Source organism: Platalea leucorodia (genome assembly GCF_965183815.1).
Source record: "Platalea leucorodia genome assembly, chromosome: 4".
NCBI lineage: Eukaryota > Metazoa > Chordata > Aves > Pelecaniformes > Threskiornithidae > Platalea > Platalea leucorodia.
The window spans coordinates 73566356-73593211 of NC_138826.1; the positions used below are offsets into that span (position 1 = coordinate 73566356).

A 26856-nucleotide genomic window follows, 5' to 3' on the forward strand; every position below is an offset into this window, starting at 1 on the left:
AGTGAAAAAAAAGTGTTAATGAGAATGCAGGCAGAACCACATATATGGGGAAGTGGAGAACTTCTCTCTTAATATGGAGATGTGGAGGGCCTTTATAGCAACTTATTGTAACCACATGGATCTGTGGACACAAGTAAATACTGTTAAACCAGTGAGTCTCTTGAGACATATTAATACAGATGTGGAACTGGAAGCAGTTCTTAGTACAGGTGTGCAGTCGTGCAGTTATTAAGTTAGCTGAACTGCAGCTGCAAGTATCAATATCTCTGAGTAATTATAAACAGTACTGCATGATCAGGCAGATATTATCCCTGACAGATGTAACTTGAAGATGTAGAAATCAGCTGCAGAGACTGAATGCTTGTTTGGTAGTGAATGCTCTGGCTAATGTTACTTTGACTGCATTCAAACTACTCTACAATGGTATAGCCCTGCCTCCCACACCTGCATTTTCTGTTTACAGACACCAAGATTTTCTTTCCAGGATCAAGTGGGCATGCCCTGATCTAACCCCTAAATGACGTTGGGTTGTTGTTGGGGCATTCAAAGTTGGAGAGCTCAGAAGGATTCTGGGTCCCTGGTTTGGATTGGAGCCTGCCATTGCTGTCTTGGTTTGTGGCTGACAAAGTAACTGTGAAAGCATGTGGGGTGATCAGTGGAGAGAGGAAGGCTTTAGGAGGGAATTTCTCATGATTTCCTTACACTTTACAGTTACCACTGATGATTTGCAGGCCTTACACCTGTATGTCTTAGGGCTCATTAGGCAGAGAGGGATATAAAGCTATCACTCCAGCATGTAATAAGACAAGGACTGCCAAACCATGTTTCTTACAGCAACTTTGTCTCCCTGGCATCTAGAGGCTCCAGTTTTGTCAGGTGATGATTCTGATTTGAACTTGGTGTGCAGATCCCAGGGTGCAAAATGAGCCCTTACACCTTTCAGTTGTATTTAGAGTAACACAGTTAGTGTTTTCAGATGATCTATGCTATTTCCTGCTCAGGGGTTTGGAGTGTCAAAACTTTCTTCCCTTTTTTCCCTCTGCTGGAGCCAACCATAATCACAGGCAGCAGCGCTAGGCATCAGTCAGCCTACCCAAGGGAGGAGATAAAACATGGGATGCTAACTCAAAAGGTTTCAGAGCCAGGCTGGCACCACTGGAAAAGTGGCAGACCCTTGAACTGTGCCACAGGGCTCTCGTCCTAAGAGGGTCCTCTCAGTGTCTGAAGCAGGATCCTTGGAGTAATTGCACCTGGAGTCTCCCTGACAGCTCCTCCTGTGCTCAAGTTGAATAAATTTTGGTTTGGGTTCCCACTAATGGAACCAGCATATGCTGGGGATCTGAGACTGCTTGGACACTGGCAGGATTTCACAAGTTTTCAGGCCTAGTGCTTCATGAGCACACATGGCTTTTGGGGTATGACTAAGCTTCCATGCTGAAAAGTGAATAAGGGAAAAATAGCAGCTTTTAAACACTGGATCTGCTCCTGGACTGTCTGGGGCAGAGCTGCTGATTTTCCTGAGATAAACCAGAGTATATGTGACTGTTATGTACCTTAAACACAGAACATGGGCAGAGGGAGCTGTGTTATTCTCTGGCTTGTGTGTCTTCAACAGACTGGGTAATGAAACCCTCTTGCAGAGGTATTTGTAGAGCCCTGTTATTTCAGATGGTGCTCTTCTTTGCACCTGTACAAGTACAGTGAAGGCCATGTTTTGCACAGGTGTATGCTGGGAGTTCAAGGACAACATCACTGTCGAACAGCTAGCAATGAGGATAGAGTTTTTCTGAGCAAATTCTATTTCTGGTGACAACACTTGAACCAAAATGGAATGTTTGGGCATTTAGATACTCCAATCAGATACAAAAAAAGCCCTTGTATAAGGCTTCAGCGGAAATCTTTGAGACAGAAGAAATATGGAAGCCTGAGGATGTTTTAAAAAAATAATTTTTCAGGGTTGCACTTTCCTGAAATATGGTGTCATGAACATAGGGGAGCGCAGCTGCGGACATTCACATGTGTGAATAGATACTACTCTTAACTCTGAAGTCAAGATGCGTATGTGAATAGAAATGCAGACCACTTACTCTGAGATGCTCACTGTGGGATCATGTTTCTCAATCACTCTAGAGCCAGGAGGTCCCTCTTTCACCATTGGCAAAGCTATCTGGTTGCTGTGGGGGCTGGTGTTCAACAACTCTGTGCCAGTGCAGAATCCCAAGGGTACCACTAGCAAGATCATGGTGTCGGTGTGGGCCTTCTTCGCTGTCATCTTTCTGGCCAGCTACACTGCCAACCTGGCTGCCTTCATGATCCAAGAGGAATATGTGGACCAGGTGTCTGGCTTGAGCGACAAAAAGGTAATGGATCCCCACCCAAACCCCCAAAGCAGCCTTTTCCACAGAAGAGGTTGCTTTACTGTCTCTTCTTTGCTTTTGCTGGGAAAGTGTTCAGTTTTTTTCAGAGTCACATGATAGCTTTAGTCCCTAGTTTCAATAGCACAACTGCACTTTGTTGGTATTCAGTTGCATTTTTACGTGTTTTAAGCACTTCAGGAATGAATTAGAAACAGAACGGAACTGTGCTTGCTTGCATGATCCCAAACCACACCTTGATTGTCAGCAAGAAATGAATTAATGGAGCTTTGGAGACAATGTGTGTAATAGCTGTAACCTGTTTTTTCAGGATGAAATAATTTGTCTGTGTGGGAACACTGGCCATTAGGCTAGCAAATATGATCTGTTAGTTTATTCTGGGGACAAGTTCTGCCCATGGGGGTAAATTAGCATGGCTTTGATGATTCACTATTGCTTACATTTGAAGTTATACTGTCATTTTTTTGAGGTCTTTGGAAGCTTAGCACAAGAAATCGTTTCCTGTTCAGAGTATGTTTTGCTGCCTTGTTTACATGTACTGCATTTTGTCCTCGCAAAGGATTTGCTTTTGCTGGGCTCTGCACACTGAGGATTCTGAGGAGATTGCTCATGCATGCAGGGTCGCACTGTTTGGTTCATGAGGCTCTGAAGCTTTGCATGCTGCTTTATTTTTGTTTTGTGGTGAGGTTATTCACAAGGAATTGAGTGTTGTGAGGCTCGATTGCCCATGCTGAATTTGTTACTCAATCACTGGGGCCGCTTAAGGGGTCACGCCATTGTAGGGCAACCAAATAGCAATAGGTCGCACACACTGCTATCAGGGGTAGCAGCAAGAAGAGGACTGCAAGTGTGGGTTTGCTACTGCTAGACTGGTTATAGTTACTGTCTCTTGTGTCACCCATGATAGTCTAGAAATAAATTGTGTCCATCCCCACTGTGTATACAGTGTCCTTGTGCAGCAGGATGGAAATTCTGTGGTGGATTAATTTTTAAGAGGTTTTTTTTCCCTTTTGTTGTTTTTTCCTGGAATGAAATACGACACAGAAAATACAATCTGTGCAGAAGTGCTCCTGTTATTTGTTTTAATTTCAACCTCGATTTGTTTCATGCTGTCTCCACATTTGCGGTGTGCTGTGTTGAGGAAGGGGTGGGGGGGAGGATGCTTTTCTGCCAGGTGGAGGTTGTTACGGAGACTCCTTAGAAGCTGTGGACTCACTCAGACTGAAAGGCACATTCAAAACCAGCCAGCCCTATCAGAGTTAACATTAGTTTGTCATCATTAGGTTTTCAACTGTCTGAGCTAAATGGGATAGTTCCTACCTGTGATCTATTGTTTCAGGTTGTGCCTAGGCTCATGGAGAGAGCCACGCTTTCATTCTCATGTTTTTCAAGATATTCTTCATACCTGCAGAGATATGTGCATGAAATATCAATTGAAAGCGGTAACTGCTGGAGCTTCACAGAGCCTTTGGATACAGGTCTCTGGGTGTATTTTAGTCGATTTCACTGTAGGGCTGCCTGTGTGTATTGGATTGAGGTCATTTTCTTCTACTTTTCTTTGCCAACATACCTGTGTTTGCTTTTGCTATCCGAAAGCATATGTGCTTTGTTTCTTGGGGAAGAGAAAGGCCATAGTACATACTCAGATCGTTGCGGTATGCCTCAAACACAGCTGCTAGTGCAAGTGCAACATTTGGATAAAATTATGATCTACCAGAGCATCTGGAATTAGATGAAAATTGGCTGGTAAAAACTGAAGGCCAGCTGCTGCCTCTGGAGAATAAAGACAGGTGGGAATATCTCCATCCAAAAGATGTGAGTGAATGAGCTTGATCTACTGGGCTCATGGATTTCCACTCTCTGGATGTGCAGAGGGCCCTGCAGAATTTGAGAGCAGCCATCCAGGCATCTGTCACGCTGCTTCAAGATGCCCGGATTTGGGAGGAATTCAATCTTCTGAATCTCCTCTTTTCCCTCTTCCAAAGCCCACATACTGCCTGCAGTTCACTCACCCCCTCAATGCACTCCTTGGCCGGGATGCAGGTTGCAGTCACATGCAGGGAAGATGGAGGTGTGCTGTGCTCTTTCTCCCTTTTCCTGTCCCCTTAAATTAGCCGGTTCAGACTTTAAAAGGACGCAGTCACTGACCAATGCCAGGTGGCCAAGAGGAACAGCTATAGCTTCCGTTCTCTTCTATCTCCAATCTGTGATCTGGTGTCCACAGCAGAAGGGAGGCAGGTCAACCTCCTGGCCTGCCACATCAGCTGGCAAGGGCAGCTGTGTCCAGCACAAGGAGTCAGCAGAGGATGTAATCCAAGCCGACAGGCAAAGGGCTAGTTATTTTAAGGGATATTGTTTCTACTTGCCTAGACCCAGATTTGCTTGCAAATGTCTTTGTAGCATGACAGTACCTGGGGAAGGTATCCCACTGGCACTGTACAGCAGCCAAAATGCCAGATGCACTCACAAAATCCATTACTGTGCCTGGCTGGGGAATGCTTGTCAAGGTCAGGCTGGCTACACCCTGTGACAGCCACCCTGAGGGTCTCCTTGGACACTCTTCTTTGGGCCTTACCTGGGAAGAGCTGCTTGAAGAGGTGCCTACGGCTGCCAACCTGCTGCTTCCCCAGAAAAGTGGGCTGAAAAGCTCCAGCTGTCTAAGGACTTGGATGATGTCTTGGCTGTGTCCCAGCATTTACTTCCTAATGACATGCAAGACAGTGACTAACGTCATGTCCCTACTGTGCTGTGTGGATGCTTGGGCAGGCCTGTCTGAGCTGATCTGGAGCGGATACCTCTGTGCCAGGGTACAATGTTGGACTGAGGGTTGCTGGAGGCTCCCTGTACTGAGCTTGGTGACCTCTGCCACTCTCTCTCTGGCCCAGGTCATGCTCACTCTGCTGAGTGCCACCCCTTTGTGCTCACCACCAAAACTGGTGCCAGAGCTGGTCCAGGAACCACCTCACAATGGTTGTCAATTCCCCCATGTTAACCCTTGCAGCTGCTAAATCATATGTCAAGCTGAGACTTAATGCTAATGCAGCTGCGGGCAGTTTGAAGGAGGAGAAACCTGCTCCTCCCTGAGAGCAGCGCTGGCCTCGTGACTCCTGCAGGCAAAGAGCTTCTCTGAGAGCACCTCCCTTCCAGCTTCCTGCGCTTGCGGCGTGCCGAACCGTTCTCCTCCTGCACGGATGCCAAACCAGCACCCGCCACTTCTGCCGGTCCACTTTGTGCAGTGGAGTGGCTAGATGTGGTCCTGGCAGGGGTAGAGCCGTGCTGGCTGGGTCAGGTCCCCGGCTGGAGCTCTGCCCCTCGGTGGCAGTGCCGATGAGCCTAGTCGGAGCATCCTTGCACGCGCTGCCAGGCTGCATCTGTCTGCGGTCCATGTAGGGGGCTGCTATGGCCCCGACCCCCTGTGAAAGCCCTGCTGGTAAGATGGCCTGTCGCAGAATACTGCAGTCGGCTCCCGGGTCTGGATTTCATCTGACTGTAATCAGGAGATATAACCCAATTTCCAATAACGGGAGAGCTTCAGACACATTAGAGAAACAAGTGCCTGCGGTATTTCAGTCTAACGAAGGCAATAAATACAGGAAAGATTATATAAAATGAACTAATGTGTGAAATAATCTAATAGCTATATGTAATTTCCATTCATATACAGTAGTAATAGAATAAAAGCAAATGTGGGCAGCCAGCAGGGTATTTAAATAAAATAATTTAGAATGCAGTAGGTTAATAATAATAAAAAAATAGTATCCATGCCTATAAATTAGTTGGAAATGCCAAAGAAGCTAATAAAGTATCAAAATAGTAATTTTGTAATTGACATAAAAAGGAGAGAAATAGATTTCTACATGCCTGCAAATTATAAATTTCACACGTATTTGACTTATTTGCTTTTTAAGATGTTAATGAAATGTTGAGACAAAGGGCCTGTTTCTGTGCAGCATAGGTCAGCTATTTTTTTCAATAGATATGATTTTTTTCCAAAAAAATTAAGTTTGGGAGTTAAAACAATATTTTTACTGAAAAAAATCTGGGGAGAGCATAACAAGGCAGAGGGAAATTCTGATATTTGCCAAAGTAGCTCATTTTAGTATACGTGAAACAAAATACTTTGTTTGATATTTCTGACATGTATTTTTGACTTGTCGTTTTCTAAAGGCACTACTCATAAAATTGACCTACATTTAAAAAAAAAAAAAGGAAAAGAAAGATTTTTTTTCTGTAACAAAGGAAAGGGACAGAAGGAGATAACTGGAAGACAAAACAACACACGTTATTCTGAGGTGAATGAAACATTTCAGATTGATACAAAGCAAAAGTCTCACTGAAAAACCTACAAAAAAAGATCTGCTGTATTTCTGCAGTAATAGATGCTTGGCCATGAAACTGAAAAATGAATTATTTCCCACATTGTACTCTGTGGCACATTAAATCTAAATTATACAAGGATCCCAGATATGCAGAACACTTAAGCATGTGCTTAACTTTGTGCTCATGAGTAGCAACATTAAAGTCAATGGGCTATTATTCACATGATTGAAGTTAAATGCTTTTCTGAGCTTGCAGCTTTTGTACAACAAATAACTGTTCTGGAGAAGTCTCGGAAAAACCAGAGCGGTTTCTGTCAGCTAGAAATTTTCCAAGGGGACCAAAAGAGGGGGTCAGTCTTGTACCTTGTAAGGTCTGTAAGGGGAAGATTGTCTAACCAGATGGCTTGGAGACAGTACAAATGTTCCACATTTACTATCAACAGACATTTGTGGTACTTTTACACATTTCTGCACAATACAAAGGAAGTTTTATGTGGTGGTGTCCAAAAGCAGAAAATACGCAGTCCTTTCAACAGCAGTATGATTTTTATTGTCAGGAGACCTTTGTGGAGGTATGAGTTAGCTAGACAGTAAGACCATGCCACTTCCAACTCTGTCTTCTTGTGATAAATCAGAACGTTTTTTAAAAATGCGTAGAGTCCAATGCACCTTACTTGACCAAACCCCCCAAAAATAAGGAAGTCCCAAGACTCCCAAACCTTACATCATGAGGTAGAGTTGAATTTCTTTCCACAGTGCTTCTCTGGGGGGACATCTTCCTGTAAATAAGCTGAACTGTATTCAGTCTTTTGCTTAAATATGACCTTTATATATAACATTAGTGGCACTGACTAGTGCTTAATGTAACCAACATTGGTTCATAGAGAAGTGTAGAAAACTCAGAGCTCTGATAGTCTGAAATTTTGTGTCTTAAAATCTGGTGATTTCTTTGCACCTCTTTGTAAATCATCAGTTACTATAGTATGAACTACTTACAAATACTATATAGTGGAGTATATATCTGTGTAATTACGTATTATGCTAAAATCTTCATATTAATAAATAGCTATTAAAATAGCTACAGCATATCATATGTTAGTAATAGATCTTTCTAACTGGTGACTTATGTTTATTGTGTACATAAATACGATCTCAGATAATTTTTTACAGTTGTGGATGGGTAAATTTATCACAGATTTAGTCATCCTGCACTCTTCGGATTGGCACGATTTTTATGCTTTCTGAGATCCTTGGAACAAACCTCTGTGCTTCTGTGCTAAAAAGTGATTCAGTAGTTTTAAGGCTATAAATGTTTAAAGTCAGTGGGTTTTCAAGCATGCTTTTTCTCCCCCCGCTTCAGTCCTACTTTCTTTGTCATTCTCCCTCGTTTTTTAAGCTCAGTGCTGTGTAGTGCAGAGTGGCAAGGAGGCTGCGATATGCTTTAGCCTTGACTCAGTCTTTCAGGATTCTCTCTTTTCTGTTGATCTGGAGGGATTCAATGGCAGTAAAAACTTGTAATGAGACTCTTCAGGATTAGTGCCAGTTAAAGTGCAGTTTAGTTGGGAACTTAAGCAGGTAAGATACAAGGGGAGGGGATACTCAGTGTCAGACTGTAGGCTTAATTCATCCTTGGTGGAAAGGGAGAAACGCAACCCCTTGGGCTTTGCTGGTGGCATGAGTGGGAGTTGGTGGATGAGGGATGTCAGCGACGGTGGCCGTGGCATGGTCCTGAGCTTGGAGCTTTGGCATTCCTCCTGCCATGCCATCCTGGCCTTTCCCAGGCCTCGGCCACCACTGACTCTTCCTTTTCATCTTCCTTTTAACCAGCTCTTGGAGATAACCCTTTGGAGGCTGTGGGCAAATTTAGTTACTTCCATGTTAATTGTTTGGCAGTCTGGAAAAAGTCATCTTCGGAGAGTTATGTAAGGGGGGGAAGAAGGCGGGGAGCAAAGGTTTGTCCTGCTTCTCACATCAGTATAAGTCAGCAGAGAGCAAAGCAATGAATATTTTTATTTATTATTTATACGGTGCCATAAATGTACTTGGCACTCTGCAGTCAAATAAAAGACAATGGCCCTGCCACCAGGATTTGGCAGCCTGAGAGATGAGAACTGGCCTCCTTCATCTGAATGATCAGGGCTGAATTGCTGGTAGGGAGGGAATGGGAGGATGAGACCTACCAGATTAAAAAAAAATACAACAGCCCCCCCCTGCCCCGGCCCCTTCATTGCTTATGGCTTCCAACTGTGACATTTGAACATTTGAATTCATATGTAAATACATATTCTTGATAAATATTTGGCAGATTGTATTTTCCCAGGCATTTTTACTTCACCTGGTGGAAAGGAGCCCTGCTTCTCCCAGGCCCTTGGCTATTCAAGGTCAAACTTCCCCTGAGTCTTGGTGGCCCAGCAGGCTTGCTTGCTTCAGGTGTACCTACTCCAGTACCCCAGGACTCACAAGGGCGTGATATGGCTTTCATTCCTCTGCTGTCATCCACTTGCAGACGGGAGGCAGCTTTCTGCAGAAGGCTAAAGGCAGGCATTATCTCCCACCTCTGGGATGGTGTTGGGATGCCCCAGCTGCCCTGCCTTGAGTGCCCTGCTTTTTGCTTTGCCTCCCTGCCTACAAAGGTGCTTAAGAAACTGCACTAATGTGATGACTAGGCTTTTTTAATTACTTGGATGAAAATTCTGGCCCCAGTGAAGTCTTTGGGAGGTTTGCCAGACTTGTGCAGGGTTTCACCCTACTGCCCAGTGGTTGGTACCCACATATAGGGTGCTGAAGCAGGTTGGCTACTATTAGTGCTCAGAAGATAGGAGGCTCTGATCTGGCTTTTTTAGTGAAAATGGATGAAAAATTGAATTGTTCCCTCACCAAACTAAATTCCCTGAATTTCTCAGAGTGTTTCATAATTTGTTAACCAGCTGTCTCATGTGCAAACAAAGCAGATTTCAAACTCCTCTGTACTTACCTGCCACCTTTCCTCTCAAGGTCTTTTTCATCAGTTAATTTTCTCTCTCTGAATGAACATCTACACTTCTAATGATATTAACATGACTGTACTAACCGGCATCTTTCTGCCTCACTAATTTCTCTTTTGTGCTTGCCTGGGATTATTCAGTAGGTGCCTTTTGCCCCATTGTGTTTAGCTTCCAAGGAAGCTGACTTCCAAGGATGGAATACATGGCATGATTTGATGCTAGGATAAACAGATGATCTCCATCCTCTACATGCATGGAAGCAGAAGTCAAGTGTACTGTAGCTAAGATCCCATAGCCCACTTAATTGCAACAGATATGACTGTGCTCATCTGATACCACACCTACTAATATTAAGGCTGTGCAAGGAGCTTTTGTCTCTGACTGGTGAAGCTCAGTGATTCCACTACAGATGTGTTCTCTGGTCAAGCTTGAGGGAAACCTAACAGCGTGACTGACTTGAAAGCCTATAGCCTGCCAAATGCATCCTGAGAAAATTTTAAAGCCTTAGTGTAACCTTTTGGGTGGAGAAGCTGCACAGAGTCTGCATAAGTCTCACACACTTGGCAAACCCAGAAGACACCTGGTTTGTTGGTGGTGGGTGGACTCTGTCCACGTATGATGATCTGATCCTGGAGTGGCACCACAGGCCTGGTGTATCCATAATGCCTGGGTCAGCAGAAAGGCAGTGGGGTCCCAGCATGCGCATGTAGGTCTAGCTATGGAAGATGTGGGACCCCTGAAATGCCATCTGCTTGGGGCCACGCTGCGCTGCCCAAGATTTGCAGTCCTCTGCTCTGTGCAGAAGCGGCACAGAGCAGGTCTGCACGTAGCAATCCAGCTCGCAAAGAGGCTGCACAATCCTACTGTGTGCATTGCTCTGGCAATAACTGCATGTGATGGTGGCCTCTTCCACCAATTGGATCTCTGCTTTCATCTCAGTTGTTTTACAAGGGCAACTATTTTTAAAGTTGCTATATTTGAACTCCTTTCTTTTGCTTTCACCTGCCCCCCCTCACCTCTGCATTGTCCCTAGGTTGCTCTGTGTCTTTCCCTGACCCACATGTGTCCTTATTTCACCACCAGACATTCACAGATATTTTTCTTCTTGTTTGTGGGTCTGACCGACCCTACACCTTCCTTTAAAAGTGACTTTAGTCTAATTCTTTGTGAACTATTCTGCAGTCATCTGCACTAACTGATAACCCCTTTCTCAGACTTATCTAGAGGAATTCATGGGTGAAAGCACTATGCAAAGCAAGACCAGAGAATTTGAAACATCACTGGGTACTGAATAATAAGATAAACCACAAAGTCAAAGTCTGAGGGAACTCAAGGTATTTTTATGCCCTCCCAAAACTGCCTTATATTGAATGGGATGCTGTTCATTCCTTTTTTTTTTTTTTTTTTTTTTTGTTTATAAATCAAGGCATGTATTGTTTGACTGGTGAATACAAGATACTGGGTTTTTGCCACTGCAATCTTAGGGCTGCTTTCTGTGACTGGGCCCAACAATCAGGAAGAGTTGATGTGGTGACTGGCTTCTGAGCTGTGAGGAGTCCCAGCCACTGCTGAGGAGGTGGAAGGTGATATTTGTGAGGGAATGCAGAAGAGAGGAAATCGGAGCTAGGGTAAAAGGAGGATCTGAAAACTTGTAGTCACTTGGAAATGGCTGTGAGTTCCACCTTGGGAGTAAAAAATGTCTGTAATGTCAAAGCTAGGTGACTGTGCAGAGGGGGGAGGGATGCTTTAGGAATGATACTTGAGAAGTATCTGTACAAGAGATTCATGAGTAAAAGAGGAATGAGCAGCACAGTCTCTTTTGTCTGCTCTCCTCACAGATTATTGTACGAGTGGCATGATTTAGGTTTGCAGTATGTTTTTCTCCCTATGCTGTTGGGCTGGCACACTCCTAGCTGGGATGCTGTTGTAGCAGTGTAAAAGTGCTCTCCACCAACCTACCAATAGAGCAGGCTCCGCACTGGGAATCTGTAGAGCACTTCCTCTACCAGGACAGGCGATGGGGCATAGTTGTGTGGATGTGCCTATGTGCATGATCAAGCTGGATAAAGAAAAGAATACAGTAAAAGCCCTGAAGATGGTGCTGGCAGTGATGATTGACATTCCAGAAACAAACTGGTCAACACCTGAATGCAAATCAGGACAGAGTTACGGTTTGGAAGAACCTGTAAGCTGCAGATGACAAGACTAAAGGACAGAAGGAAAAGGATATAACATAGAGAGGCACTGAGGAGAGTAATAATGAGCATTAACTCTCACTAGCAATGCTTTTATTGTCTTGCTGTGAGCTTTTTTAGTGTAATGTTCTCTCAGCATCTTGGGGTCCTGATCAGATTGTTCTTGGTACAGTGGAGCTGGAGCACATGTCCACCAACCAAAGGCAAGTCAAGGAAAAACCTACTGGATATAGCCAAAGGACAGCAGCAAGAATGGCTGGAGGTCTAGATAATAGAGCTTGCAAAGAAAGACTGAGGAAACTGGGCCTCTTTAGCCCCAGTGCAAGAACATGGAGAAGAAACAGCTCAACAGTCTTCAAAAACATAAAATGCACCTTCATAAAAGAAGAGACTATTCTGATTTCCCTGTCCATGGTAAAGATAACAGAAAATATTGCAGTTGGATTGCAGCAGGAAGGCTTTAGTTCAGACACTTGGAAGAACTTTCTAATAGTAAAGCCCTGGCATAGGTTGTCCAGGGAATGCGGGAGTCTCCGGCACCAGCCATCTTCCACAGCAGGCTGAATGAAGAGCTGTCAGGAACGGTGATGTCTAGGAGAGACTCAATGGAGAGAGAGGGGCAGAATAGACATCTTCTCAGGGTGAAATTCCTTGGTGCATCTCAACTTGGCACTTAACACTTAGGGAAATGGACTGAAGCCAGAGTATCTAACATGGGCTCAAGCTCTTTTGGACTTGCAGCTAACAGAGGAGCTGAACTTGGGGACCTTATTTTGGTGGGTCAGAGCTGTGGAGCTTCCTGTGGCAGAAAATTTAAACTGAGGACCTGGGCCTTACAAAATGAAAGGAGCCCTCCCAGAGAAGCTGTGTAAGGGTAAGGCACTACACGTGTACATGCACACACACTCACACCAAGTTTTGCCAGCTCATTATGTTATTCAGCAGGGGATTATTTTTTTTAAAGCAGTGTAAAAGTAGATCAACTGATAAAAAAGAGCCTTTTTGTTGTGAGAGCTTGCTGAGTTTGGGAAACTGCTTTCAATGCTATTGGCAAACACTTTACAGTGTAAACAGGGCCTACATCAGGCAGATAAATAAGTGCAGATGCGCTTTTCTCTAGGAACCATTTGGTGATAGACAATATATTGAAAAAAAAATTCTCATCAAATTAATTGTGGCCAATTAGACATAACCCCTTTCCCCCATCACTGAATCCCCTCCAATTGCGGCTGCCTGAATAGGAAGAGCTCCTATCACCTGTTTCATTATGCAGATTGATATTCGAACATCTGAGAACAATGCTGCTTTCTGCACGGCATGGCTCCAAATTGCTAATGAAACAGCTCTGCCAGACAAGTCAAAACTGCTCTCGCTGCTGCTGCCGACAGCTCTCATGGCGAGTTGCGGGGGGGAGTAGTAAAGGGGCTCTCCACTGAATGTGCTAATAGCCCCCAGCCTGTGTGTTTATCGCTCTCCAGAGCAGGAAGATTTCTGCTCTCTGACTCTGAGAGGTTACTTTCCCAAAGCCATGGTCTGATTTGGACTTAATGCTTCTTGATTTCAATTTGTGGAGTGAGGGGTTGAAGAGGAGGGCAGCTGCTGGGCTCTGAACACAGGCATCTCATGTCCCAAAGCCACCCCAGCCCTTCAGGCATGCTTGGTGTCTGCTTCCCGCCCTCATCTCTAGCATCCACCTCCCACCCACATTTGATGTGAAGTCAGCTCCATAAGGGATTTCTCTCATGGGTGAGAGCATGTCACATCACCTTGGGTACAAGGGGAGCATCTTGTGACGGAAGCTGCATGGTGAGCAAGCGGAAGGCTGCAGGTAGGGTTACACCTCTGCCTGGGGCTCTTTGGGTGCAGGGCTGCAGCTGAGCCCTGCGGGTTCCCTCCCAGGCAGTCACCCCTTGAGGTAGGTAGAGCTGGGCAGTGGGACAGGGCTGCTGCTGTAGGGAAGTGTGAGGTGGGGCTCCTACAAGTGCAGACACTGTGCAGCCCTGTTTGCCACTCCCTGTGACTCTCTGCACCTGGGTTTGCTCAGCAACTAGTGCAGTTTCTTATCTTCCCCTCCCGTGTTATCACCACATTTTTTTGCCAGAGCCTCATAGGGCTCCTCTTCGCAGATACCTGGGGTAGAGTAGTTGTGACTTAGCGCTCTGGTGGGAGAAACATTTACATGAAATGATAGGACAGCTCTGTCATTAATCTAAATTCTGACCCTTTCTGTCAATATCTGCGGTTAATTCCTTTGTCGATATTTATTGAGGCATTGAGATTACCTCTGCACAGGCTGCCTCCATGTAATGGCCCCTGCAGTGTGTCTCAGCTCCTGTCTCATGTGTCTCAGACTCTTTTTAGACCAGCCTGCCAAAGTGCCCTGCTTCCCTGGGGCTGACACTTCTGATCCAGGCCCACTCTCCCAGCCCTTGGGAGAAGCCAAACAAGTGGCTTTCCTTACTGAACTCTTTGACAGCAGTGTCAATTAACTTTCCTCCTTATGGATCTTCTCTAGTTCCTCCACACATGTTCCTCCACTGTGTTGCCAGGAGAGGACACATTCCTTCCCTGCCTGTCCCACATGTTTTCTGGGAAGGCTTGTATGTCTTCTTGCTCCTTCCGTATGAGCTGTGCTGGGCAGAAGAGACCTCAGAAAGATGCAGCAGTTTTTGACTCTGGAGAGCTCTTTTGAGATCCCTCCGTCCCTGGACTGAGCTGTGCTCACCTACTGAAGATCTCTGCTGTGGGTCCCATATGGATCCTTTCAGACTGTTCCCTGTCTTGTCGTCCACCAGGCTATGGTTGAAGTGTGTGTGCATGTGGGTGTGTGGAGAATAATTTGCATTTGCAGATCCATTCTGACTGAGGAATGAGCAGAGGGTAAGGGATGGTGAGTGAATGCACAGTATGTGGTTTTGTAGAAGCCATCAGCCTGGCTTCCTTCTCTAGAAACACGCTTTTCCAGTTGCTGAAAATAGTCATTTCCTTCAAGAGGAATGTTTTCATGTATTTACTGATTGCCCAGGAGGTTAAAAATTAAATATGGAGCCTTTCACCTCTGGTTGCTAAGATGGGCCCTGGAACACAGCGGGGACAAAGGATAGTTAAGAGGCGGGATCATTTCCCTTATCACAGCCGTGCTTGACTCTATAATCCTTCTTACTCCAGCTCACAGACACAGTGATGGAAGCAGACAAAACTAGAGATTGTATCACTGGGAATGGAGGGTGGAGATATAAAATGGACATTGGATGGGGCCTCCTTTTCTCTTAATGCTCTTTGGGGCCAGAGAGAGGCCCTTATAGCTGCTGCCCCTCCAAAGGGCATGCTGAGGCTCTTAGAGCTGCTGCCCCTCCAAAGGGCATGCTGAAGCTGAGGTCACACCAATGTTGGTTGGGCCTGCCTGCTGCTTGCCCTGCTGACTTTACTCTGTTGGAGGGCTCTATGGGGATGGGGGGCGCCCCATCTGCCCTCCAGGCTGGGTTCTGCAGCCTCTGGGGAGGCAAGTTGCCCACTTTGCAAACTCCTGTTTTAGCATGTCAGGGAAGAGACTGTGTTCCTTTGTGCCTAGTATGGCAATGCCCTTCTTGTGATGGGTCCCCTAAGTTGCTTCTATAATCAGCTTGGTAAAAGAAGTCTAATTTTAGCACGCTGCAGTGATTTTTCTCCCATCAAAGTTTGCTTTCATTACAGGTTTTGATAACTATGAGTTTGCCTTCATCCCTAGGGGGTGTGACAAGGTTCTAAGAGCCACCTTACTGCCTGTTTTATGCTATGTGAAACCTCTTTTTTTTTTTTCGGTGATGTGCCAACCTGTGTTTCAAAAAACAGCCCTGATGTTTTCTATTGGCTTAAAGCAGTAGGACATGTATTCTCTCTCACACACTCATGTGTGCACATACAAGCCAGCCCATCTCACCATCCAAACTGGAGAGATGATTCGTTGCACAGCCAGATGAGTTGACTGGTACACAGAAACAGGTGATGTGAATGGTGCATTCACCTACCTACAGACACAGCTCCTGGTTGGCCTTATTGCTAAGATGTTGTGAATGAGATACACTGCTTTAGTGGCTTTGGCCTACTCAGCTGAGTTGACCAGATTCCAAACTGGCTTTGAGCAGAACTGAAGAACAAGGCTCATCTGCGTGTTTTTTAAGCTATAGACTGTAGCCACATTTCCACTATAGAAGGTGGCAGTACATGACTGCACATATTCACGTACCAGGTGAACTGTTGCTGTTAAATGGGTTTGGTCTGACCATTAGCATGTTCTTAGCATGCTTCTCAGGATCATCCTAATATACAGTCACAGTTGGGAGTTAAGAATTAGCACCAGGCAAGCTACTGCTTGATATATCAAGAGAGGAGGGGGCTTTCCTCCATCTAACCTACCTTTGCATCTTTTTCTTCACTGCTTAGTCAGTTCCTGGCTTACAATTCTGTGCTCCTTCCCGTCTGCTGGTTCTGGGGGTTTTAAGCAGTCTTGATAATTGACAGTCTAAATTTTACTGCTCATAAAACCCCAGAGAGCATTGATTATGACTTGAGTTAAGCAAGTGGTGTATAAAATCTCACAGCCTTGCAGCTGTAGAGGAATATTATGATGAGTATATTTCTTGGAAGCAGCGAAAGGTTTGGAGTATTCTGCCAGCTCTGTTCTGGGCATCAAATGTTACTAGTGACTTGCAACCACTAATAGCATTTCATTTGGGACATTTGCCCAAAAGTTTGAAAGCTGATCATTCGTTTGGTGAAGTGGGTGTGAGGTGTTCTGAAAGGCATCTCTCCTCATTAATTACTTTTCTCCTTCAGTCAGAATCAGGAAGTGCAAAGGCATCCACAGAGCTGAAAATGATACTTAGAAAATAAATGACACTTTGTGGATAGAATGCACATAGATTTTATTGAAAATCTTTCCTTGACTGTGTTCTAAAGCCGCTGTTACCTTTTCCCTTTCCTCTTTCCTTTTTCCTTTTATCTAACTTCCTTTTAATCTTTGATCTGGCTATTTTATGCACTTAATCCATAGTGGACAAAAAGACTAGGTCACTCAGATTCATTTCTTGGTTCTTAGGCACTAACAGGAGATGTTTGTCTTTGAAAACAGTGAAATATAATAACTTCTCAATAATGTTTTCCACCTGATAGTAAAATAAAATCAGAACTACCTTCCGAGGAGAGCGTGTTCTCCCATTCAGATGACTGCTTCTTGCTGAAAGATTGTGACAAATATTCTTTTTCTGTCTCTCCAGTTCCAGAAACCCAATGACTTTTCACCCCCTTTCCGCTTCGGGACGGTTCCCAATGGCAGCACAGAAAGGAACATTCGCAACAACTACCCTGAAATGCACAGCTACATGGTGAAGTTCAATCAGAGGGGCGTGGATGACGCATTGTTCTCGCTGAAGACTGGGTGAGGCTTTCTTCTTCCATGCTTACTTGCCACAGAAACCTGACTTCCTTGCATGCTTGTCTGGAAAATTTTTTGTGGGATTTGGAAAATGAGCTTCCATTATCATTCCATGGTTAGAAGTATAGCAATACCATGCATAACACAGAAAAATAGTTTTGTAGTTCTTTTAGCCAGATTTTTCTATTGACATCTGTGTAAGAGTTTCTGGTTTTGCTGTGTTTATAAGACTATTTGGAAAAAAAAGAAAAAGAGGATCCTCTGTACCCTTGTGTGTGTTAGCCTTGTGTATATTAGTCCCGAAGACCTTGCTTCATCAAGACATTCCATGCTGATGGGTCCTTACACATACACAGGAAAAACTCACAGACCTCTGTGGACAACGTTTTTTTCAGAGCATTTATACTGTCATCTGGAAATTCCTTTGTTTTCCCTCCTTCTGTGTATAAAAGATTATGTTAATCAGGAAGCTGAAACAATCCTTGTCAGACTAATCCCACCCCAGTGTATCACTAGCTAATATAGTGTAATGGAAGGTGTGCTCGAAGCAAATAGTTTGGAAGTAGGCCTTCTCTCTGGAATATTTTAGTATCAAGGACTGAACAAAATGTTGTTTGACTAATAAGGAAGTATATAAAATTGGATCATTTCCTTGGGTAATTTGGGAAATGTGGGAAAAATCATTAGCAAAAAGTATGTTTGAACAGTTTATCCTATTTTAATAGCAGTGAATCTGTAAAGGAGCTAACTTAAAACCCAATTTTGCAAGCCTTTGTCCTTTATAATTAAAGACCTCCTCCCAGAGCTGACCATTTTGGTTGTCAGAGCCCAGCGCCAGCGAAAAAAATCATTCTTGCTTACACTCATGTTGTACTCTTATGAGAAAGTTCATTCCAAAGCACGGATGAAGATGTTCAGCCAATTTAATTACTAGATTGACTGAATATTCCTAAACCTGTTTGCCAGGTTCAGAAGCACACAACCCATTATAAATGATTGTACCATTGTTGGATGCCATCCTGGGAAGGTACATTTGCCAGGATAGTCATCATCCAGGAAATAAATACGCTCTGTCCTGGAAATATGTGGATGAAATAGAGCTCATCACTTGCGGTAGATGTCATCCTGGCTTCATACCCACCCTTGGACAGACTTCCCCACAGATATGCACTTGAACTGAGATAATCACCATACTGGAAATATATGTGCAGGAGGTGCATTGAAAAGATAGCGTGGGTTGAGAATGTGCAAGGTGGAAGGTCTTTGGTCTTTTATCGGAAAGTGCTTCATTTCAGATCTAGTGGGAGGATTTACTCATCGGCTGTCTTTGGTTATGTGGAAGATGCATCCCCCTGAGACTGCCCTCCACACCCAAATCAATTTGTTGCAGAGAGAGGAAGGCTCTCACCAGTCTGTTGTGCTGTCTACCCATCCCAGCCCCTAATGGAAATTTCTCTATGTTGAAACAGAATTTTTCTTGTGGTTTTCAGTTAAGCACTCTTTACCAAAGAGCTACTTAGCATGGTAAACCATGAAGCTTCTATCCTGGCCACTTGACATTGGTAAAGATCCAGTAGTGCTTTTCACAGTAACCAAGGAGTTAAACACGATGTCCTGACTATATTTAATATGAAAAAATTACATTTTCCTCACCTAAGTCATGCCAGCAGTTTGAAGCGGAGATATTCTTTTCCTTACTCCAACCCCTACTTTGCTATCTAATATTGATACATTTTATAAAGCATTTTAGGTTCCTTTGAGATGAAAGGCAGTACAGAAATATAAGCTGTTCTTAGGACTATAGATCCCCTTGACTTGCTCTTCATTCATCTCTATCTTGCAGTATGTTTGTATTCCAAATTTTCTTTCAGATCCGAAATGATGATTATCAAAGAGTCAGAAAGAAATAGACAGTCCTCATTTATAATCTAGCTTCACCTGTAAATGGGTTCTAGGCTCAGATTTTAATTAACTCTGATGAAGGTGAAGCAGCCACCTATTGTAGTCTATCTATCTGAAAGAGGTTTCTTTCTGCCTTAATTACCTGAGAACACCTTTGAATTCATACAGATTCTATCTTTTCTGTACTATACCCCTCTTGTTTCTTGCACCTGTGCAGGAAGTTGGATGCTTTCATTTATGATGCAGCAGTGCTAAACTACATGGCTGGCAGAGATGAAGGCTGCAAGCTGGTGACAATTGGGAGTGGGAAAGTGTTTGCCTCCACTGGCTATGGCATTGCCATCCAAAAGGACTCAGGCTGGAAGCGCCAGGTTGATCTTGCCATTCTACAGCTTTTTGGAGATGGTAAGTGACAAGAAAAAGAGGAGTTGAAGTTTTCCTAAGAAACACCAAGTTTTGCATGTAAGAAACAGAAGTTCCTAGCTCTAGTGCTTCAGATTTGAGTTGAGAACAGGAAATTATTAACCAGAGTTAGTTACAGGCATTACACCAAAAATGTGAGGTTGTCACTTGTTTTATGTTGTTGATGCAGGGTAGCAGTATCATCAAAAGCAATGTCAAAAGCACTAAAGGTTTCATAGAACCAGCTCAGATGTGTGTTTAAAAAATATCTTGTGCAAAGAATGTCTTGTAAAAACAAGATTTCCGTTGTGAACTTTTCGCTGCCTTTGAGGTTTTGCCATGACCAAACCTACTAATTATACTGGACTTTCCGTGGTCATTCCATGCTTTAGAGTTCTAGACAGGATCAAGCCATGCAGAGTTTACAAAACTAAAGGATAAATATTTCCAGATGAAAGAGTTAACTCAGATTTTCCAAAACTTCAAAAAAAACCAAGGAAGGACTTGAGACTCAGAAGCATATTTTGAAGTGAGTTTTTATTCAGAACATTGTAGTTACCTAGTTCATCTCATCCCTTACAGAGAAATTGCTATTATTAAAAAAATATTCATGGGATAAGGAATTCCTTCTTAGAAAATATTTTCCTGGCTTTCCATTTCCATTCCATATTACATCTTGCTATGTCCTTTTTGTGAATAAATAAAATTCACAGGTTATTTTATTTATAAGTATTTCTTTTTTTCTGAAATCTGAGAATAACATGTGATATAATAAATATAGAAAGAACATAGCTCTGATATACTTCAGCAGAAAATTGGCCACCTGACAGATAGGGTGTTCTGTTTCCTAAACAGCCTAATATGTATTATTTCAGAAAAAGATGTAAGTTCTCCATAAAGCTTTAGAGACTGTGCTATGGCGCCACATAAATATATGAAATTTTTTTCCCCCTGTCACTGGACTGGAGGTTGAAAATGTGAAAAACTAACTTTCCTAACAGCGTGAATAGAATTGCCAACCTGCAAAATCAGTTTGTTTCTGAATGTCTCAGTATGTGTGTATGCGTGAGTGTTTATCTCTCTCTCTCCCCTCATGAAAATACCATAATGGGAGTAAGTGGGGTATGAAATTAGACTACAGAACATTTGTTCCTAGCTGATACAAATTAGTAATATTTTTGATTGGTCAAAGGGCTTGGAAGTGTTGAATCTGGACAAAATTGAAGGGAAGAAAACCAGGTAAAAATGCACAAGTATTTTTGGGAACATTACACCTACTTTTAATGAGCTGTGGATATGATGGAAACAAATTCAAAATCAGACATTTTGATTTAAAAAAAATCAACATTTTGAATTTTGAGCTGGAAATGTACAATGTTTTCATTTTTGTCTACCAGTATCAGTCACTGATTTTTCCCTTCATTGACCTAATATGAAAGTGGAAGTTTGTGAGGCCAGATCTTCAGTCATCTGGCAGACAACTTTTTTCAGGATCTCACTGTAGATATTTAGCAAGTGTGATAGCTGTGTCCTGTGATAGCTCTTTGTGGCTAATATCTGGCTGTGGAAAAATCCTGTTGCCTTCCCTGTGACAAATTGCACCTGCTCCTATCAGAAGGGCAGTCAAGATATTTCATGGATGTAATAGATGTGGAAGAAGAGCCTGGCCACTGGAAATGACCTTAGATCAGCTTCTTGCTTTCAGTCTGCCCCAGCTTGACCTCTTTTTAGCCATTGCAGGGCTGGCTAACCTGTTTCCTTCCTTCTCTATATCTTTCTAGGGGAGATGGAGGAGCTGGAAGCACTGTGGCTCACTGGCATTTGTCACAATGAGAAGAATGAGGTTATGAGCAGCCAGCTGGATATAGATAACATGGCAGGTGTCTTCTACATGCTGGGAGCAGCCATGGCCCTCAGTCTGATCACCTTCATCTGTGAGCATCTCTTCTACTGGCAATTCCGCCACTGCTTCATGGGCGTCTGCTCCGGCAAGCCTGGTGTGGTCTTCTCCATCAGCAGGGTGAGTGTCATTGGCTAGTGGAGAGGAACAGAGGATTTATTCAGACAGTCTTACCAACTGGAGATGGCGAAATCCATCAAAACTGTCTAACACACAGATGGCATAGAGTAGTGGTCTGCATCTTTTCACCATTAATGTTGCAAGAGCATCTAATGTTTTTCTGTGACGTCTCTGGTCTCTGCTGGATTATGGTCATGGATATTTCACGTGGAAATGAAAATGTAGTATAAAGCAAAGTTTACTGTAACTGTCTGCTCCTCCAAAGCAAGTTGTGAGGAGGCCAAATTTGGGGACAATAAGTCAAGTAATCGTGGATAACATGATTAGAAACGTAGTTGTTTTTCACTGTCCTCTATGCTGCAGCTGTTCAGCTGGCCTTATGTTAATGAGAAGTGTGCTATCATGGACAGTCAGAAGTCTCTAACCAAAAGCCATGCCCTAAACCATGCAGAAATCCTTCCAGAGAGGATGACCACATGAACTTAGCAATTGCTTTATGCAAAACTGCCTTAGGGTATAATATTTACATTTAAAGCAGATTCTAGCCATTTGAGTCATCTTTCTGCTATTAGTGTAGCCAGCAGTGTCCTATTTGGAGCTTTTTTTTCTTCTTTCAAGCCACTGGTCCCTTCTCCTAATCCATTCTAAAGTGAGGTCAAATCTGGGCGTTTTTTACCTCAGTGTCTGATGTAACAGAATTAACGTTGATTGTGCAAGGAGTATATAATTGCTACATAACATATTGTTGAGGAGAAATGACAAAGCCTTTTGAATGCAGGGGCACAGCCTCTCTTCTATATTGTTAGTTTCTAACCTGGTTTAGTCTGGAGATGAGATGGGAGATTGTGTTTGGTGATCCTTAGCTAAGTACAGATTCTTTCATTCTGGGGTTATCTGTTAGACCTGGGCCAGGTTGGTGAAAAGTCTGAAAAGTGTTAATCATTTGCTAGCTGCTGAGAAACCATGGTAACACGATGTGATGGTGTCCATTTCACAATTTACATTAATCAGCAGGCACCATTTGGCAGGCCAGGGAATAAATGAGCCCCTTTGCTCCTAGAGGTGGGTAGCCCTTGCAAACAGTCTGTGTCATGGATGAAATGAGCTAGCGGGGAACATGGAGGAATCAGGCACGTCTGCTGTCTGATTTGAGGTTGAATAGAGGACTTTTGCTTTCAGGGATGTCAATTTGTAGCCTGTTATCACTGTTAAATTTAACAGAATGCAACTAAAAATTCTATTGTACCTCACTCAACCAGATGCAAAAGACCTAAATACCTATTCGGCAGTCCTGCTCTTTCTCTGTTTCCTTTTCTAATCTGTACTGGTGATTAATGTAGCTAAGTTTATGACAAATGAAGCTGTTCCGTTTTTAAGATAGCTCCTGTCTCGCTGATTCACTGATGTCCAGATGAATTTCAATGGCCAAAACAGGCTTTCTTCCTCTCATCCACACAGAATCATTTGTCTTGATGCTTTTGTTCCCAAGGATATTATTTTCCCCATTTGCAATTCAGTGTTACACCTACTAGATTTGAGTAACTCTTACAGATGCAAGCAGGTATTCCTGCATCCTACAGATATGACATGAAGTAAAGCAGAGGAAGAGGAATGGAGGGAAAGGAAAAACTGTGAAGGGCAAGAAAGAGGGGCAAAACATCAAGGGTTGGTAGAGCAGGTCTGATTTCATTTGATTTGATTGTGCTTCATGATGGAAGGCTGACAGGCCTTGCTGTCCTACAGGCCATGCTGTTGCTGCACAGGGTGCTTCCCAGTCCAGGTCTCCTTTCATATATTCTTTGCAGGACCACTCACCTTCCTGCTTTTTCACATTTCAGGGTATCTACAGCTGCATCCACGGCGTGGCCATCGAGGAACGCCAGTCAGCAATGAACTCCCCCACGGCGACTATGAACAACACCCATTCCAACATCCTCCGCCTGCTTCGGACAGCCAAGAACATGGCCAACCTGTCAGGGGTCAATGGCTCACCGCAGAGTGCCCTGGACTTTATCCGCCGTGAGTCGTCGGTCTACGATATCTCTGAGCACCGCCGCAGCTTCACCCACTCAGACTGCAAGTCCTACAACAACCCCCCCTGCGAGGAGAACCTCTTTAGTGACTATATTAGTGAGGTGGAAAGGACCTTTGGCAACCTCCAGCTGAAGGACAGCAATGTATATCAGGACCACTACCACCACCACCATCGCCCCCACAGCATTGGCAGCACCAGCTCCATTGACGGGCTCTATGACTGTGACAACCCGCCCTTCAATGCCCAGTCGCGGTCCATTGGGAAGAAGCCCTTGGACCTGGGGTTACCCCCTGCCAAGCACAGCCAGCTGGGTGACCTTTACGGCAAGTTCTCCTTCAAGAGTGACCGCTACGGGGGCAGCGGGGCCCACGACGACCTGATCCGCTCAGACGTCTCTGACATTTCCACTCACACCGTCACCTATGGCAACATTGAGGGTAACGCGGCCAAGCGGCGGAAGCAGCAGTACAAGGACAGCCTGAAGAAGCGCCCAGCCTCCGCCAAGTCCCGGCGGGAGTTTGACGAGATAGAGCTGGCCTACCGCCGGCGCCCACCCCGCTCGCCTGACCACAAGCGCTACTTCAGGGACAAAGAAGGGCTACGGGACTTCTACCTGGACCAGTTTCGGGCCAAGGAGAACTCGCCGCACTGGGAACACGTGGACCTGACGGATATCTACAAAGAGCGGGGAGATGAGTTTAAGCGTGACACGGGAGGAGGAGGAGGGGGTGGATCCTGTACCAACAGGGCCCACCACAAGCATGGCTCGGGCGAGTTTGGTGGAGGCAATGAGCACAAGCATGGCGTTGTGAGCGGGGTCCCAGCACCGTGGGAGAAGAACCTGACCAACCTAGACTGGGAGGACCGGCCCGGGGCTAATTTCTGCCGCAGTTGCCCTTCTAAGCTGCACAACTACACACCATCAGTGGTAGGGCAGAACTCCACCCGCCAGGCCTGCATCCGCTGTGAGGCCTGCAAGAAAGCGGGCAACCTGTACGACATCAGTGAGGACAACTCGCTCCAAGAGCTGGACCAGCCACCTGCCCCCGTGCCCGTGGCCACCAGCGCCACCTCCTCCTCCAAATATCCTCAGAGCCCTTCCAATTCTGCCTCCAAGGTGCAGAAGAAGAACCGCAACAAGCTCCGCCGGCAGCACTCCTACGACACCTTTGTGGACCTGCAGAAGGATGACTCAGCCCTGGCTCCCCGCAGCGTCAGCCTCAAGGACAAGGGCCGCTTTTTGGAAGGGAGCCCCTACGCCCACATGTTTGAGATGCCAGCCAGTGAGACCACCTTTGCCAACAACAAGTCCTCAGTGCCCGCCACCAGCTACCACCACCACAACAACCCCGGCAGCAGTGGGGGCTACATGCTCAGCAAGTCGCTCTACCCCGACCGGGTCACCCAAAACCCTTTCATCCCCACTTTTGGGGATGACCAATGCTTGCTCCACGGCAGCAAATCTTATTTCTTCAGGCAGCCTGTGGTGGCAGGAGGGCCCAAAGCCAGGCCAGACTTCCGAGCCATCGTCACCACCAACAAGCCGGTGGTCTCAGCCCTTCATGGGGCTGTGCCAGCCCGTTTCCAGAAGGACATCTGTATAGGGAACCAGTCCAACCCCTGTGTGCCTAACAACAAAAACCCCAGGGCTTTCAATGGCTCCAGCAACGGGCATGTTTATGAGAAACTCTCCAGTATTGAGTCTGATGTTTGAGTGAGAGGGGAAGAGCGCGGGGAGGGACTGGGGGTGTATGTGGAGTGTGGGAGGGTGGGGTGGGATCTATCCCATTGGCTACTCTCCTGGGTCGTCCTTAGTTTGTGGGATACTGGAGTTCTGAGTAGTGCAGCACTGGTGACAAGTGCCACCTCTTCGGTTTCCCCTCTTCCTCCTCCTCTTTCCCACCCCTCCCCTTTTATCTCTTTTTCCATGTTCTCGCTCCTCCCATTCTCCTCCATTCCTGGCCATTGCACTTTACAGTGATGTTGGAGTTGGATATCCTCGCTTGTGATTTCAGGAAGCGGAGAAAAAGACAGGGAAGGGGTGGGCTGAGGGGGAGTGGCAGTGACTCTAGTGTTTCGCTTTTGCTGGCTCCCAGCAGAGAAAGGCATGTGCACACACACATGTGTGTGTGTGGCAGGAGGAGACAGCAGAAGCAGTGTCATGGAGATGCAGGAAAATATGCTTGCTCAGGCAACTCTTCCTAAAATTGCCTAGAAAAGAGTAGTGTTTGAAGACATGGAGAAAGTGAAGGGGGAATAACACGACTAACTTGATGATGCACTTATATGTTAGCTATACTGAGGTTCTCGTTACATTATTTTGTGAAGACTTTGGGGGTTTAGGGCTGAAAAATATATATATATATATTTGCGTATATGCTGAGAAATTTTACGCTAAAATTTTGAATTGTCTGCTGGGGGGTGTGGGGGGAGGGAGAGAAGGCTTGTCTGCAGGTCTGGCTAGTGGTTTGACTATGGCTATCATAGCTGTTGAATCTGTAGCAGAACAGTGGGAGAGATGGAAAGGAAGTGGGGTCTGAGTTTCGGAAAGCAACCCTGGAGTCAGGGAGGCTGCTGGGATCTGTGACAGAGGATGCTGGTTTGCACTGAAATGAGAGGAGTTTGGGGAAAGGGGCGCAGGGTTGGTTAGTTAGCTGTGAATTGCTCACTAGTTGTGACATACTTCAAGGGTGGGAGCGGTGTATAGTATGGGTTAGCCTATACATGAGTATATATGATAACTTTATACTTGAAGTGTCTGTGGAGAAAGCAAAATAAACCCACAATCCTATAAGGTGTCTGGATAACAAACACAGTGGAACAGAGATAAAGAGTAGGGAAAGGTGGGGAGTTTTGTCACTGTCACTTCAGGGTACACCAAGCCTGTTTTGGCATGTCCTTTCATCGAGGAGGGCAGGGAAAAAAGGGTTTTCATCCTTCTGCCCTCCCTACCCTTGGCCATCAGTTTGGAACAAAAAGAAGAGGGTGCCCTCTGCCAATGCTGGCATGGTGCTGGACAGCTAAAAAACATGCCATGAAAGGGTGTGTGTGGTGACAGTGGTGCTGGTGGACTGTTTCAATGTCTCCTTGCACATGTGGAAATGGGAGGAGGGTGTGCGCACCCATGGGAAATACATATGTATATTTACTATTGAATGTACAGGGGAAGTACACGGCTTGTCTTCCTGGGAAGGGGTGTGCTTGAATAAAT

The 26856-nt window shown here is 44.9% G+C and overlaps 1 protein-coding gene across 1 annotated transcript in view; it reads left to right on the top strand.

Annotated features, from left to right (window-relative positions):
* GRIN2B (glutamate ionotropic receptor NMDA type subunit 2B) overlaps positions 1-25359 on the top strand; it is a gene marked incomplete at both ends in the record, with an annotated part of 167589 nt that extends 142230 nt beyond the window's left edge. Inside the window, 5 exons of the mRNA XM_082309712.1 lie at positions 2131-2360; positions 17129-17289; positions 19406-19593; positions 21372-21610; positions 23449-25359. Of these exons, the coding sequence (XP_082165838.1) occupies positions 2131-2360; positions 17129-17289; positions 19406-19593; positions 21372-21610; positions 23449-25359 (2729 nt within the window). The remainder of the gene's footprint in view (positions 1-2130; positions 2361-17128; positions 17290-19405; positions 19594-21371; positions 21611-23448) is intronic.
* Between the last annotated feature and the right edge of the window lie 1497 nt (positions 25360-26856).